The sequence below is a fragment of the Brienomyrus brachyistius genome, chromosome 16 (assembly GCF_023856365.1).
Source record: "Brienomyrus brachyistius isolate T26 chromosome 16, BBRACH_0.4, whole genome shotgun sequence".
Taxonomy (NCBI): domain Eukaryota; kingdom Metazoa; phylum Chordata; class Actinopteri; order Osteoglossiformes; family Mormyridae; genus Brienomyrus; species Brienomyrus brachyistius.
Window position 1 is genome coordinate 16,571,501 of NC_064548.1, and position 11,873 is coordinate 16,583,373.

The 11,873-nt window shown below is 40.7% G+C and overlaps 1 protein-coding gene across 6 annotated transcripts in view; it reads left to right on the forward strand.

Moving 5' to 3' along the window:
* The window catches only part of LOC125709791 (guanine nucleotide exchange factor DBS-like), a 50,561-nt gene extending 38,868 nt beyond the window's left edge, over positions 1 to 11,693 (forward strand). For 3 of the 6 annotated variants that reach the window (XM_048978652.1, XM_048978648.1, XM_048978649.1), the window contains exons 16-32: positions 43 to 109; positions 747 to 862; positions 1,326 to 1,395; positions 1,871 to 1,963; positions 2,253 to 2,345; positions 2,943 to 3,068; positions 3,241 to 3,462; positions 4,074 to 4,166; positions 4,638 to 4,716; positions 4,946 to 5,018; positions 5,182 to 5,285; positions 6,878 to 6,970; positions 7,644 to 7,712; positions 8,576 to 8,679; positions 8,891 to 9,003; positions 10,368 to 10,471; positions 10,682 to 11,693. In XM_048978652.1, the coding sequence (XP_048834609.1) occupies positions 43 to 109; positions 747 to 862; positions 1,326 to 1,395; positions 1,871 to 1,963; positions 2,253 to 2,345; positions 2,943 to 3,068; positions 3,241 to 3,462; positions 4,074 to 4,166; positions 4,638 to 4,716; positions 4,946 to 5,018; positions 5,182 to 5,285; positions 6,878 to 6,970; positions 7,644 to 7,712; positions 8,576 to 8,679; positions 8,891 to 9,003; positions 10,368 to 10,471; positions 10,682 to 10,761 (1,699 nt within the window). In that variant the 3' untranslated portion in view covers positions 10,762 to 11,693. The remainder of the gene's footprint in view (positions 1 to 42; positions 110 to 746; positions 863 to 1,325; positions 1,396 to 1,870; positions 1,964 to 2,252; positions 2,346 to 2,942; positions 3,069 to 3,240; positions 3,463 to 4,073; positions 4,167 to 4,637; positions 4,717 to 4,945; positions 5,019 to 5,181; positions 5,286 to 6,877; positions 6,971 to 7,643; positions 7,713 to 8,575; positions 8,680 to 8,890; positions 9,004 to 10,367; positions 10,472 to 10,681) is intronic. The other 3 variants (XM_048978650.1, XM_048978653.1, XM_048978651.1) reach the window with 3 other exon arrangements.
* The last annotated feature ends 180 nt before the right edge of the window (positions 11,694 to 11,873 follow it).

Below are 11,873 nucleotides of genomic sequence, written 5' to 3' on the forward strand. Positions count from 1 at the left end.
GTAGCACTGATGAGAGAATGGATGTGGTTTGCTTTGCTGCAGGCATGTGATGAACGAATTGCTGGAGACAGAGAGGATGTATGTAGAGGAGTTACTTTGTGTGCTTCAGGTTAGTAGATATTTATTATCATTATGCATTATGCTGTTTCACTTATAGGGCTGGACAGTATGACGACATTGTCCATAAACAACGATATTAACGAAGTAACCCAGTGTCGATATCTGACAGTTACTAACCCGGAAATGACCTCATCCCTCTGGGAAGTAGGGTTAGGTTATGCACAAAGCAAGATAACAAAGATTTATGATTTGGCTTTCAGTTCAGCCTTGTAGCCTCAGTTTCTGACACAGTTTAAACAATACATACATGTTAGTATTTTTTTTAAGTCCTTTTATGGTACACAAAGGTTTCAATGTATGGAAACATCAGCTGTAATGATGGTGCCGCACTTGGTGCGTATGTGCGTGTGTGTTTGTGACTCTTTGTGACTCAATATTATCATTTATCCTGGTATTTTTAAATTAAAATATCACATATTATTTTTTTTGCTATCGCCCAACCCTATTAACGTATTACATATCTATGGAGCCTTATCTTAGATAAAGTTCCTCTAGTTGGGACTAGGTGATGGTATTTGGCTTCTAACTCCTACGCTACACAATGACCACCGCTAGGCACATTCTGGAAGTGTATTTGATTAACGGGTTCCAAAGGACCACAAAACCATTTGTGCTTTTTGTTCCAGGGCTATGCTGCAGAGATGGATAATCCAGCAATGATACATCTCATCCCTAGTGTGCTGCTAAACAAGAAGGATGTGCTCTTCGGTAACATGCCTGAGATATACCAGTTTCATAAGAGGTGAGGTCATACCGCTTCCCATTGGTGTGAGTTACATACTAGCTATAGTTGAAGTGAATGAGGCTCCTTTAAACAAACTTCTGTTTTATGTAATTTTTTGTCGTGTGGTAAGAAAACGCGGGTGGTATTTCATATTATTAGCCAGCATGAGGAAAAAAATACACTGAAGATTCATAATGCTGCGTTGGCCGTTTATTTAATGGGCAAATCATTTGAAGTCAAATCATATAACTTATAAACTCAACCTCTTGTGTGGCTGTTTTATGATGGCATACATTTCATTGTCTACTGTTGTATGTTTGTAGAACGTGCCATGATTTATTACTGCAGTATTTCACAGTACAGTTAAGAATTGCTGTATAGCAGTGTACATAACGGCACGAAACAAATTAAATAGCTGTGGCTTACGATCTGTCTGTCTGTCTATCTGTTTGTCTGTCTATCTGTACGTCTGTCTGTCTAGGAACTTTCTGAAGGAGCTGGAGACTTACACTGAATGTCCTGAGTTGGTGGGTCGTTGTTTTCTACAGAGGGTGAGTCTCAATCTTTGCATCAAGGATGTGGGACTTGCCGAACGGTGTTCATTAAATTAGATTGGATGGATGGATGGATGGATGGATACTTTATTGATCCTGAAAGAAATTTAGGCATCCAGTAGCTCAAGTACAAAAAAGTACATCTAATAAAGGAATAACCTTCAAGGATTGCAGAGGTAGATAGTGCATCTATGGATGCTGTGCAAAATGTATAAATCATAATTACAACTATACGTGATACACAAAATAAATGCAAATAAAATGTGTGTGTATATATATATATATATATATATATATATATATATATATATATATATATATATATATATATAATATTATATTGTCAAATTATATTGTCAGGTATATATAATAGTATATATTTACACTATTATGTATATAAAATATCATATATAATTAAGCCTCATCATTCACAAGCTTCATAGGTGTGTCTGACCCTCTTGCTTTTTGTCAGATGACGGACCTGCAGATCTATGAGAAGTACTGCCAGAACAAGCCCCGCTCGGAGAGCCTGTGGAGGCAGTGCTCGGACTGCGCCTTCTTCCAGGTCCGCCGCACGTCCCCCTTTTCCTTCGTCTTATTCCACAAACACTCGTCTCTTATCTTCACTCTCATCCACAACAATTCCCCGCCACCCATTGACTTTCTTTTAGAAATGTATAGTTTATGTATGTATAGTGTATGTATGTATAGTGTATGTATGTATAGTGTATGTATGTATAATGATACTGCTTGTATTTCAGGCACCGTCTTCTATACAAACCATTTTTCATCTGTTCCCAGAGTGTCTTACCCTCACCTCTCAGCTGTCATTTTCTCTTATTCTGGTTGAATAGGAGTGTCAAAAAAAACTTGAACACAAACTGGGCCTGGATTCCTACCTGTTGAAACCAGTGCAGAGGATTACCAAGTACCAGCTGTTACTGAGAGTAAGAATTTCTTCTGATGCTTTTCATTGCAGTTTCAGTTCACTAGCTAATATAAGACTAGAGGATCAGTTTTTTTTTTAGCCTTTAATGAAAAAGTAATGCACTCCGAAGGTACCTCGTTAGGTCCCCCTACCTAATACTGCGGAGGACCCACTGTCACATGCAGAACCACTTATAGTGTAGATCAGTGTTTCCCAGGCCAGTCCTCGAGGAACCCCGGACACGTTTTTGCTTTCTCTCAGGTCCCTGGGAGGAAGCAAAAACGTGTCCGGGGTTCTCCGAGGACTGGGCTGGGAAACACTAGTGTAGACGAGCTCTGCATTCATAGAAGGTTTTCAGAAACACCACTATGCTAGTATGTTTGTACTTGTTACCTATGACTTAGCTTTAAAAGGAGGCCATTCTCCTCTGGCATTGCTTTTGTCCATGCAAATGCCTCTGAGTGTGTATTGCTTCGTTTTACATACTAATTTCTGTAAACTCTACACTGTATGAAACAGTGGTATACACTCTATGAAAATAAAATGGCTACTGAGTGTAAACTCATCTTATGTAACCACTGTGTGTCTATTGGTCTGTGTCTATGTCACCTGATAGGAGCTAATAAAGTACAGCAAAGGCTGTGAGGGGGCAGAGGACCTGCAGGAGGCACTCTCAGCCATTCTGGGCATCCTGAAAGCCGTCAATGACTCCATGCACCTCATTGCCATCACTGGATATGAGGTGAGGGACTTGGCGGCTGAGCAATTGGCTCGAGTCTGACGCTCTGAGGCTCCAGCGATTTAACAAGGAATCGGCTGTTGAACTAAAGGTTATGCATGATTATCATACACAGCCTTGGTGTGTGGCAATGAGGTTGAAGGCGGAGCGTAAGAGAAGTGTGTGTCTCTGATAGGGGGACCTGAGCAACCTGGGCAGGCTTCTGATGCAGGGCTCATTCAGTGTCTGGATAGAGCACAAAAAGGCCCATGCCAAGGTGAAGGACCTAGCACGCTTCAAACCAATGCAGCGACACCTCTTCCTGCATGAGAAGGCACTGCTCTTCTGCAAGAGGAGAGAGGAGAGTGGCGAGGGATACGAGAAAGCCCCCTCCTACAGCTTCAAGCACTCGCTCAACGTGAGTTAGCACTTGGGCAGCACTGGGACTGCTGGAGTGTGACAATGGGACAATCGACTAAGATGCATTAAGACTGAAGCGACATTTTGGGGGTTTTTGGTGCCTGACTCTCACAAGCTCTGTTGTACTTTTTTATTCACAGTACTGTGCAAAAGTCTTAGGCAAACCTCCCTTCAACGACACCTCAGCCGTTCTTCGTATTTATTAAATTTCACCATCAGCTCAATTAATTAATTCAGTTAGTTCAAAAAGTGAATGAGATATTGATCAGCTATATGAGGTGCGCTAGTGGTCAAGCCAAGAAACACATGAGTGTGTTGGATGGTTGCTGCAAATACTGGGGTGAGTTTAGCAGAAGTTTTGAAATGGCTAAGCTGATATAGTTTGACAGGCATTGCAGTATAGTTTTACACCAACATGAAGATTTAAGCATCATTTTCTCTGGCTACCTAAGACTTTTACACAGTTCCTGGATCTTCCTGAGGCTGCTGTAGTGCCTTGAGCGGACACCAAAAACCTGCAGACGTTGTTCAACAACGACATTTCCTTTTCGTAATTTTGTGAAGATCTGTCTGTTAAGCTGAATGAAACTTCCGCTCCGTCTGTTACAGATGAGTGCTGTTGGCATCACAGAGAATGTGAAAGGAGACAGCAAGAAGTTTGAGATCTGGTCTAATTCAAGAGAGGAGGTGTACATAGCGCAGGCAAGAGAAAGCTACTCTACGCATGCATCAGCCGTCCATAGAACAACAAAATAAGCAAGACTGTTCCTTCTCATGAACACAAATGTATATACTGTCATTCCTGTCAAAGCCTGATTTACATTGCTCCCTCATCCCTTGATACATGATATTTTTTCATTGCTCCATCAGAATGGAGTGAGAGAGAGAGTGTACAGTACTGTAAAATAAAGTACAGTGTACTTTATTATTACTCTGTTTAATGTTGGTAATGTTATACCGTGTTTAATTTATCAATTACCGAATGTAAGTACATGAAAATCATGTTACATATGGGATCCACAGGGAATTCACCATTATCCGCTGCTACTGGGACTATGGTATGGAATATGTGAAAAGAAGTATTCCAGTGTATCTGGACTCCTACTTGTGCATTTGACAAACATGCAGATGTCACCCTCATTTAGGGGTAACCTTTCCCATCTTTCTGTTAAGGCCCCAACGGCTGATATTAAGACAGCGTGGGTGAATGAAATACGAAAAGTCCTAACAGGACAGCTGAAAGCCTGTAAGGGTAAGCCTGGTGTTTTTCTGGGACTCTGACCGCAAGCCCCTGTAGAATGTGCGTCTACGAGGAATTACTCCTGACTGATCAACGCATTCTCTTAGTTTATTAAATGGTGCTTGAACTCTCATGTAAAGATTGCGTCTTTGACTTGTACACCAGCTACTGCATTATACACAGCATGAATATATTTTTTCATTAGCAGCCGGTGTTTTGTTGTGTTCTTTCGGCCATTCAGATGCCAGCCAGCAAAGGTCACCGGAGCAGCTGTTACAGTCTCTTGCTGTGACCCCTGCAACTGCAAACCTGAGGTGTGATTTTCTGACAAACCACATTAAAATGGCTCAGAGTTTCTCATTTTCTTATGACACACATTTGCAAATGCCTTTTTATCCATCACTGTTTTAGGTATAATCCTTGTTGCAAAAGACAGGTCTGCTTTTTTATATAAAGTTGTACCTTTTACCTCCACAGTCCACTCAAAAGCAACCAGAAAAGCATAAAGAAGGGAGAGGAGAAGAAGGTTTATGATGCAGAGTCTAACACCTCACCCTCTCATCACACGGACAAAGTGAAAGGTAAGACAACACTATATGCTGATTGTAATAAAACTCCATCCAAAATCATCACACATGGGAGTCTTACTTACACAAAAATGTTCTGAGGGCAGAATGAAAAATGATTGGTTTAGAGAGATAGCATCAGCCTCTCTTTATGTGTTGAGACTTTTCTGGACGGCCTCTCTTTATGTGTTGAGACTTTTCTGGACAGCCTCTCTTTATGTGTTGAGACTTTTCTGGACGGCCTCTCTTTATGTGTTGAGACTTTTCTGGACGGCCTCTCTTTATGTGTTGAGACTTTTCTGGACGGCCTCTCTTTATGTGTTGAGACTTTTCTGGACGGCCTCTCTTTATGCGTTGAGACTTTTCTGGACGGCCTCTCTTTATGTGTTGAGACTTTTCTGGACAGCCTCTCTTTATGTGTTGAGACTTTTCTGGACGGCCTCTCTTTATGTGTTGAGACTTTTCTGGACGGCCTCTCTTTATGTGTTGAGACTTTTCTGGACGGCCTCTCTTTATGTGTTGAGACTTTTCTGGACGGCCTCTCTTTATGTGTTGAGACTTTTCTGGACAGCCTCTCTTTATGCGTTGAGACTTTTCTGGACGGCCTCTCTTTATGTGTTGAGACTTTTCTGGACGGCCTCTCTTTATGCGTTGAGACTTTTCTGGACGGCCTCTCTTTATGCGTTGAGACTTTTCTGGACAGCCTCTCTTTATGCGTTGAGACTTTTCTGGACAGCCTCTCTTTATGCGTTGAGACTTTTCTGGACAGCCTCTCTTTATGCGTTGAGACTTTTCTGGACAGCCTCTCTTTATGTGTTGAGACTTTTCTGGACAGCCTCTCTTTATGTGTTGAGACTTTTCTGGACAGCCTCTCTTTATGTGTTGAGACTTTTCTGGACGGCCTCTCTTTATGCGTTGAGACTTTTCTGGACGGCCTCTCTTTATGCGTTGAGACTTTTCTGGACAGCCTCTCTTTATGCGTTGAGACTCTTCTGAATAGCCTCTCTTTATGCGTTGAGACTTTTCTGGACAGCCTCTCTTTATGCGTTGAGACTTTTCTGAATAGCCTCTCTTTATGCGTTGAGACTTTTCTGGACAGCCTCTCTTTATGCGTTGAGACTTTTCTGGACGGCCTCTCTTTATGCATTGAGACTTTTCTGGACGGCCTCTCTTTATGCATTGAGACTTTTCTGGACGGCCTCTCTTTATGCATTGAGACTTTTCTGGACAGCCTCTCTTTATGCATTGAGACTTTTCTGGACGGCCTCTCTTTATGTGTTGAGACTTTTCTGGACGGCCTCTCTTTATGTGTTGAGACTTTTCTGGACGGCCTCTCTTTATGTGTTGAGACTTTTCTGGACGGCCTCTCTTTATGCGTTGAGACTTTTCTGGACGGCCTCTCTTTATGTGTTGAGACTTTTCTGGACAGCCTCTCTTTATGCGTTGAGACTTTTCTGGACAGCCTCTCTTTATGCCTTCTTCTCACTTCTCTGATGCAAAGACTAACTTTCTTTTCTTTTATTTACCTTCCCTCTCTTTCCACCTTCTCTGTTTTCTTACCGGTTCCCTCTCTTTTCCCCTGCCCCCTTGTCTGCTGACTTGTCCAGACGAGACTGTCACAAGCCCGACCACTGAAAGGGCTGCTGTAGCTAAAAAGCGCTTTACTTTGCAAGGTTTTACCAGCCTGAAGACGCAGAAAGGTAAAACTATATGGCAGCCTCTATTGATCTATGACTACAAACCCATAGGGTATCCATTTAATGTAACACAGTCAAATGAAGATTCTGAAAATGTCAACAGTTTTACAGTGAAATTTTACCTTTTCTAAAAGCGTGACTAAGTCCATGCTGCATGGCCATGGTAAAACTTAACATGCAGAGTAAGACCTGAACTAAAACACACACTTGATTTTTCACATTTACTTTAAGGAACATTCTATGGAAAAGTGGTTTTATGCAGGTTTCCAGATATTACAATTTTTAGGACAAAAAGCCTTCTTGAGAATGGAACAAATTGCTATTATTTACTCATTATATAGTAATATATTTTATTGAGTCATCTGTTACTGTCAGACGAAAAATATTAAACCTTGTCGAATGACAGGTGAAATGTGACATGCTTCCTTTGACAGAATTTGAGTCTCCTGCTGTTAAAAGCCTAACATTGCCCATCGTGCGCTACTTGGTTTCAGGTACCATAGTCTGGTAGATTGTGCATCATAGTTTTAAACCTTTGACACGTCATAGTACTTCGGGGTGTTTGTCTAATAGTCACACCGCCATTGTGTCTACAGTAGGTGCTTGTTTTACGGTCGACAGGTTATTCTGAGTGTGTGATTCTCTGCCTCCCTGTAATTTTAAACATGGCTTCCAGGATCTCCCACCAGCCCCGAAAACAAAATCAAACTGCACGAGATTAAGAGTGACCTCACTCCCTTCAGAGGTATTTCGTCCTCCGTCCGCCACCCCCCCCCCCCCCCCCCACCCACTGCCTATGTCTCACTTCCAGTCTTAGTAGGAATGTAAACACCAGCGCTATTTGCCTGATGTTACTGTTATAAATTTAAATCTGCAAAATGTTAAATCAAGACAGTTTAAACTTATTATCTCTCCACCACAGTAATTGTAGCTCATGAAGAGACCACTCAAAGAATTTATCAGGTTAGGCCATTGAGATGAATATTAAAAACATAAGAGCTTAATCATCATTGGCTAGGCTATGCTCATGTACCCTTATTATGGTTTATAGGTTGTTACTGTTCGGTCATTTATTGGCTATTTATTGTAAAATTTGATAAAGCTTGTAAATTCACATGATGAATGGTATAGTGGGCTCCCTTCAGAATCACCAGGGATTAAATCAGACACTTCTGGAGCAGCATAATTCCAAGTGGCATAATGAGGTTAAAATTCATATGTCAGTGAGACTGCAAAGTGACAGCACCTGCAGATCTGTGTGCATAGATCTGTGCATAGGTGACTTACTGGGATATAGAGGGTGCATTCATAGTCATATGTCAGTGAGACTGCAAAGTGACAGCACCCGCAGATCTGTGTGCATAGATCTGTGCATAGGTGACTTACTTGTATTGTAAAATTATATTTAAAAATGTGGCTTATGGTAGTCATATCAATATGTAATGATAATTTGTTGTAAATGTATTGCCTTTTATTTACAAATTTATGTATCTGGATGAATAACTGGTTGGGGTCCCTCACAGAGAGGTACAGTAATAAGGAGCTAGTCAGTACAGCTGTGTAGGGCCCTAACTACCACACGTCTCCTGTCTCCTCCCCTTCTGCTAGACTGGCCCAAGGCTTCAACAGATGCTTCAGAGGACAATGATGACTCCTCCAGCACGGAGGACCCCCTGAACTCCGACCCTGAGGATGAGGGGGGAAAGAAACTGGTGAGCTGGAATGTCTGGTCACCCATCGATCATCACTGCATATTCAGTCAGTTTTTCAAGTACAAACAAACTATATGTGTGGCTTCGTATATCGAGCTTGATGTCTGTACCTATTAGAGAAGCTAAAGCAGGAAGAAATATTGTTGTATGTATATTAACGTACAGAATCCTCTGTGACTGCGTACTTCATAACGGTGCGGTCTATCCCCAGTCTCCTGGGAAATATACAGTGGAGGCAGACTATGACAGTGGGGAGCCCCAGGATGTGTCAGTGAAGAGTGGGGACATGGTGCAGCTGGTGAAGGAAGGAGACGATGGACAGTGGTGAGCTGTATGCCGATATATTACTGTCAGTACCTCAATGCTTGTTACTGCACAGTGTGTCCACGTTCAGTTCGTAAAAGTTAATACATGATGGGGGCGTTTCTAGATATTGAAAAGACCAGGGGCTAAGTCAAGTTTACCTGGGGGGTGTCTTTTTCTGTTTTTTTTTTGCTTGTTCTTTGAAGGCAAATTGGCATAAGGGCTAAAATATTCAGGTTTAGGCTTACAATACTCAGGATTACAATCCTGAGTGATCAGACCTAACCACACCCATGATGCATGACAAGCCGTACATTATACGCTTTTAAACACATGGCTGCCGAGATGAAGAACAATCTGACACGTGTAATTAAAAAACATATGATGCATGGCTTGCAGTGCGTTAACCTCCTAGTACACATTTGGCTTACATGTTTCTACCGGAAGACATCATTTTCACATTTAGGAACTGAATACTTTATTTATCAGTAGAACTATTGTTCAGGCTTGGACGGCACATTGTTACCACACTGTGGTATTTTCTTTCAGCGAAATGTATGAATCTCAAGCGGTGTTGAGGGATTTTAAAACACCAGAAAGCATTTTTACGCTTTTTACAATACTGTCAAAATACCGTATTGCGCTGTGAAATATCTGTAAGGTATGAAAAATTAGACATCAACCAAACATACTACTATTAACTATCTTGGTTATACATGACCCAAGCCACCGGTATTACACCGAAAATTGACTGCTGCTAAGCACAAATGTGTAGAAACCATGGTATAAGCAGATACATTTTTAAACACAGGCAATGGAGGCAAAGAAATGTAAATATATACTCAGCCATTCTTTTATTCATTTAGCTTCATGTACCTCCTGACATTCAACTGCATTATGGGTAAAACATAACTTATTTAGCGTTAACCAATCATTAAAACCACACTTTTGTACCATCTCATTTAGGTAGGTTGAAAAGGACTGTAAAGTATGACGGGCCTACAAGTGCGTGACACCAGTAAATGATTTTGGTATTTAATCATTGACTACTGGTTCTGGTCTTCAAGCAAAAGCACTGTTGTCTAAGTGATTTGTAGCAATGTCTTTGCTTTTATACTTTCTGTTAAGGAACGTTAGAATTAAAGATTATAATTGCGCATTGATTTACTAGTATGATTCACCTGGCCAGCACTACTGTGCAGTTACAGAAAATCGGTCAAATCCCTTCTGACCAATCATATTCAACACTGCCATGGTGTAAGTTATGATAACATTGTCCCAGATCCCTGTAGCTGGACCCAAATATTTGGAATTATAATTCAGTCATAATACAAACGTTAATTCAGGTCCACTTGAATGATGTCTTTGATCTTTGCCTGCTTTAGGTTTGTATGTAACCTGACAACCAACAAAGAGGGTTGGATTCCAGCATCTAACCTGGCACCTCTACTCGAACAATCCAAGTCTGTACAGTCTCTCAGCAGTTCAGGTAAAATACACCATTAATAAACTATATTAATAAACCATTAATTCATACATCTTCTATAATTGCCAAATACAAGGTCGATAACATACAATTACTTTAGTTTAACTATATAATTGCTTCAATTCAAACGACGCATTAGATAATTGCGACATTTGTCAGTGTTGTGGTCAGCCTTCAATCTGTTCTGACGTTGCTATCGTTTCTGTGGTTTAGAGGGCAGTGGCTCAGGTGACCTCAGCACATCCTCCAGCTGTAGTGAAACCTACACCAGCTTCTCTGACATCAAAGCCTGAGGTCCCTATCCACCCAGATGTTAAGTGCCACCTGGTGGCCAAAACTATTCTACTCCACTGTCATCTCCTCAAACATTAATGATATGGAAGTGACATGGATGAAAACACGGATGTTGGAGATCTTCCAGTGGCAAGTCATCCTGTACGCGAGGAGAGTTGATGGAACTGAAGCACCTAGGAGCAGACAGAAATAGTCCTAATTATTTTCCTCTAAACCTCAAGCCCAAGAACAGCTCTCTGCACTAGACTGTGTGTCTCTTTTGTCCTGCATTTTTGTTTCTACTGATGATGTTGGTCTACATCCAAGATCCTGGCGAATCCCCTAGAAATGTTCACAAAAAATGAATGACCCTCTCTTAATAGAAATGTGTACAGCCACAACTAATCTTCAAGCCTCAATTTGATCTTCAAACTGTGATATGTCCTGCACCAGCAGGATAGTGAGGCTTGTGTATTGAAACATTATAGGACACTGAGTCTCGGGATTGTTTTACTGCAATAGTACTAGTCTGACAGCTCTCTTGATCACATGATTTCTCCTCTCTGTACATATAAATACTGTATAAATCTAAACGAAAAACTACATTATTTTAATCAGTTCTGAAATGCGGACAGAAGTTAGAGTTACAGTTGTATGAATACATTATAAACTCATGTACAGATATCTTGTAAAGCATTGCATAGTTGTACAGATATTATATAATGTTTTGTTTAATGTAAAATGTATATATACTGTATAAAAAGATTATATCTTAAACTTTCACAGATCTACGATGATGCAGATTTTTTTTATTCGGTTTGCGGTGACTCCTTTTCAGCTGTACAGGCGGGATCATATATATCAAATTGTCTTCCACTATCTCACTGTCTCACTCAGTGATCATACTGAGCTCCTCAGCGTAAAACACAAGGACCGGGCTGTTTCGTCTTAGAAATCTCGAATTATACAGTACTGTGCAAAAGTCATAGTTAGTCAAAGAAAGAAATGTTTAAATGGTCTTCATATTGGTGTAAACTATAATTATGTCTGTCAAAGTGTTTCAGATTAGCCATTTAAAAAAAAACCTCTCCTAAAATCATTTGGAGTATTCTTCTTAATTTTATTGCTGTTA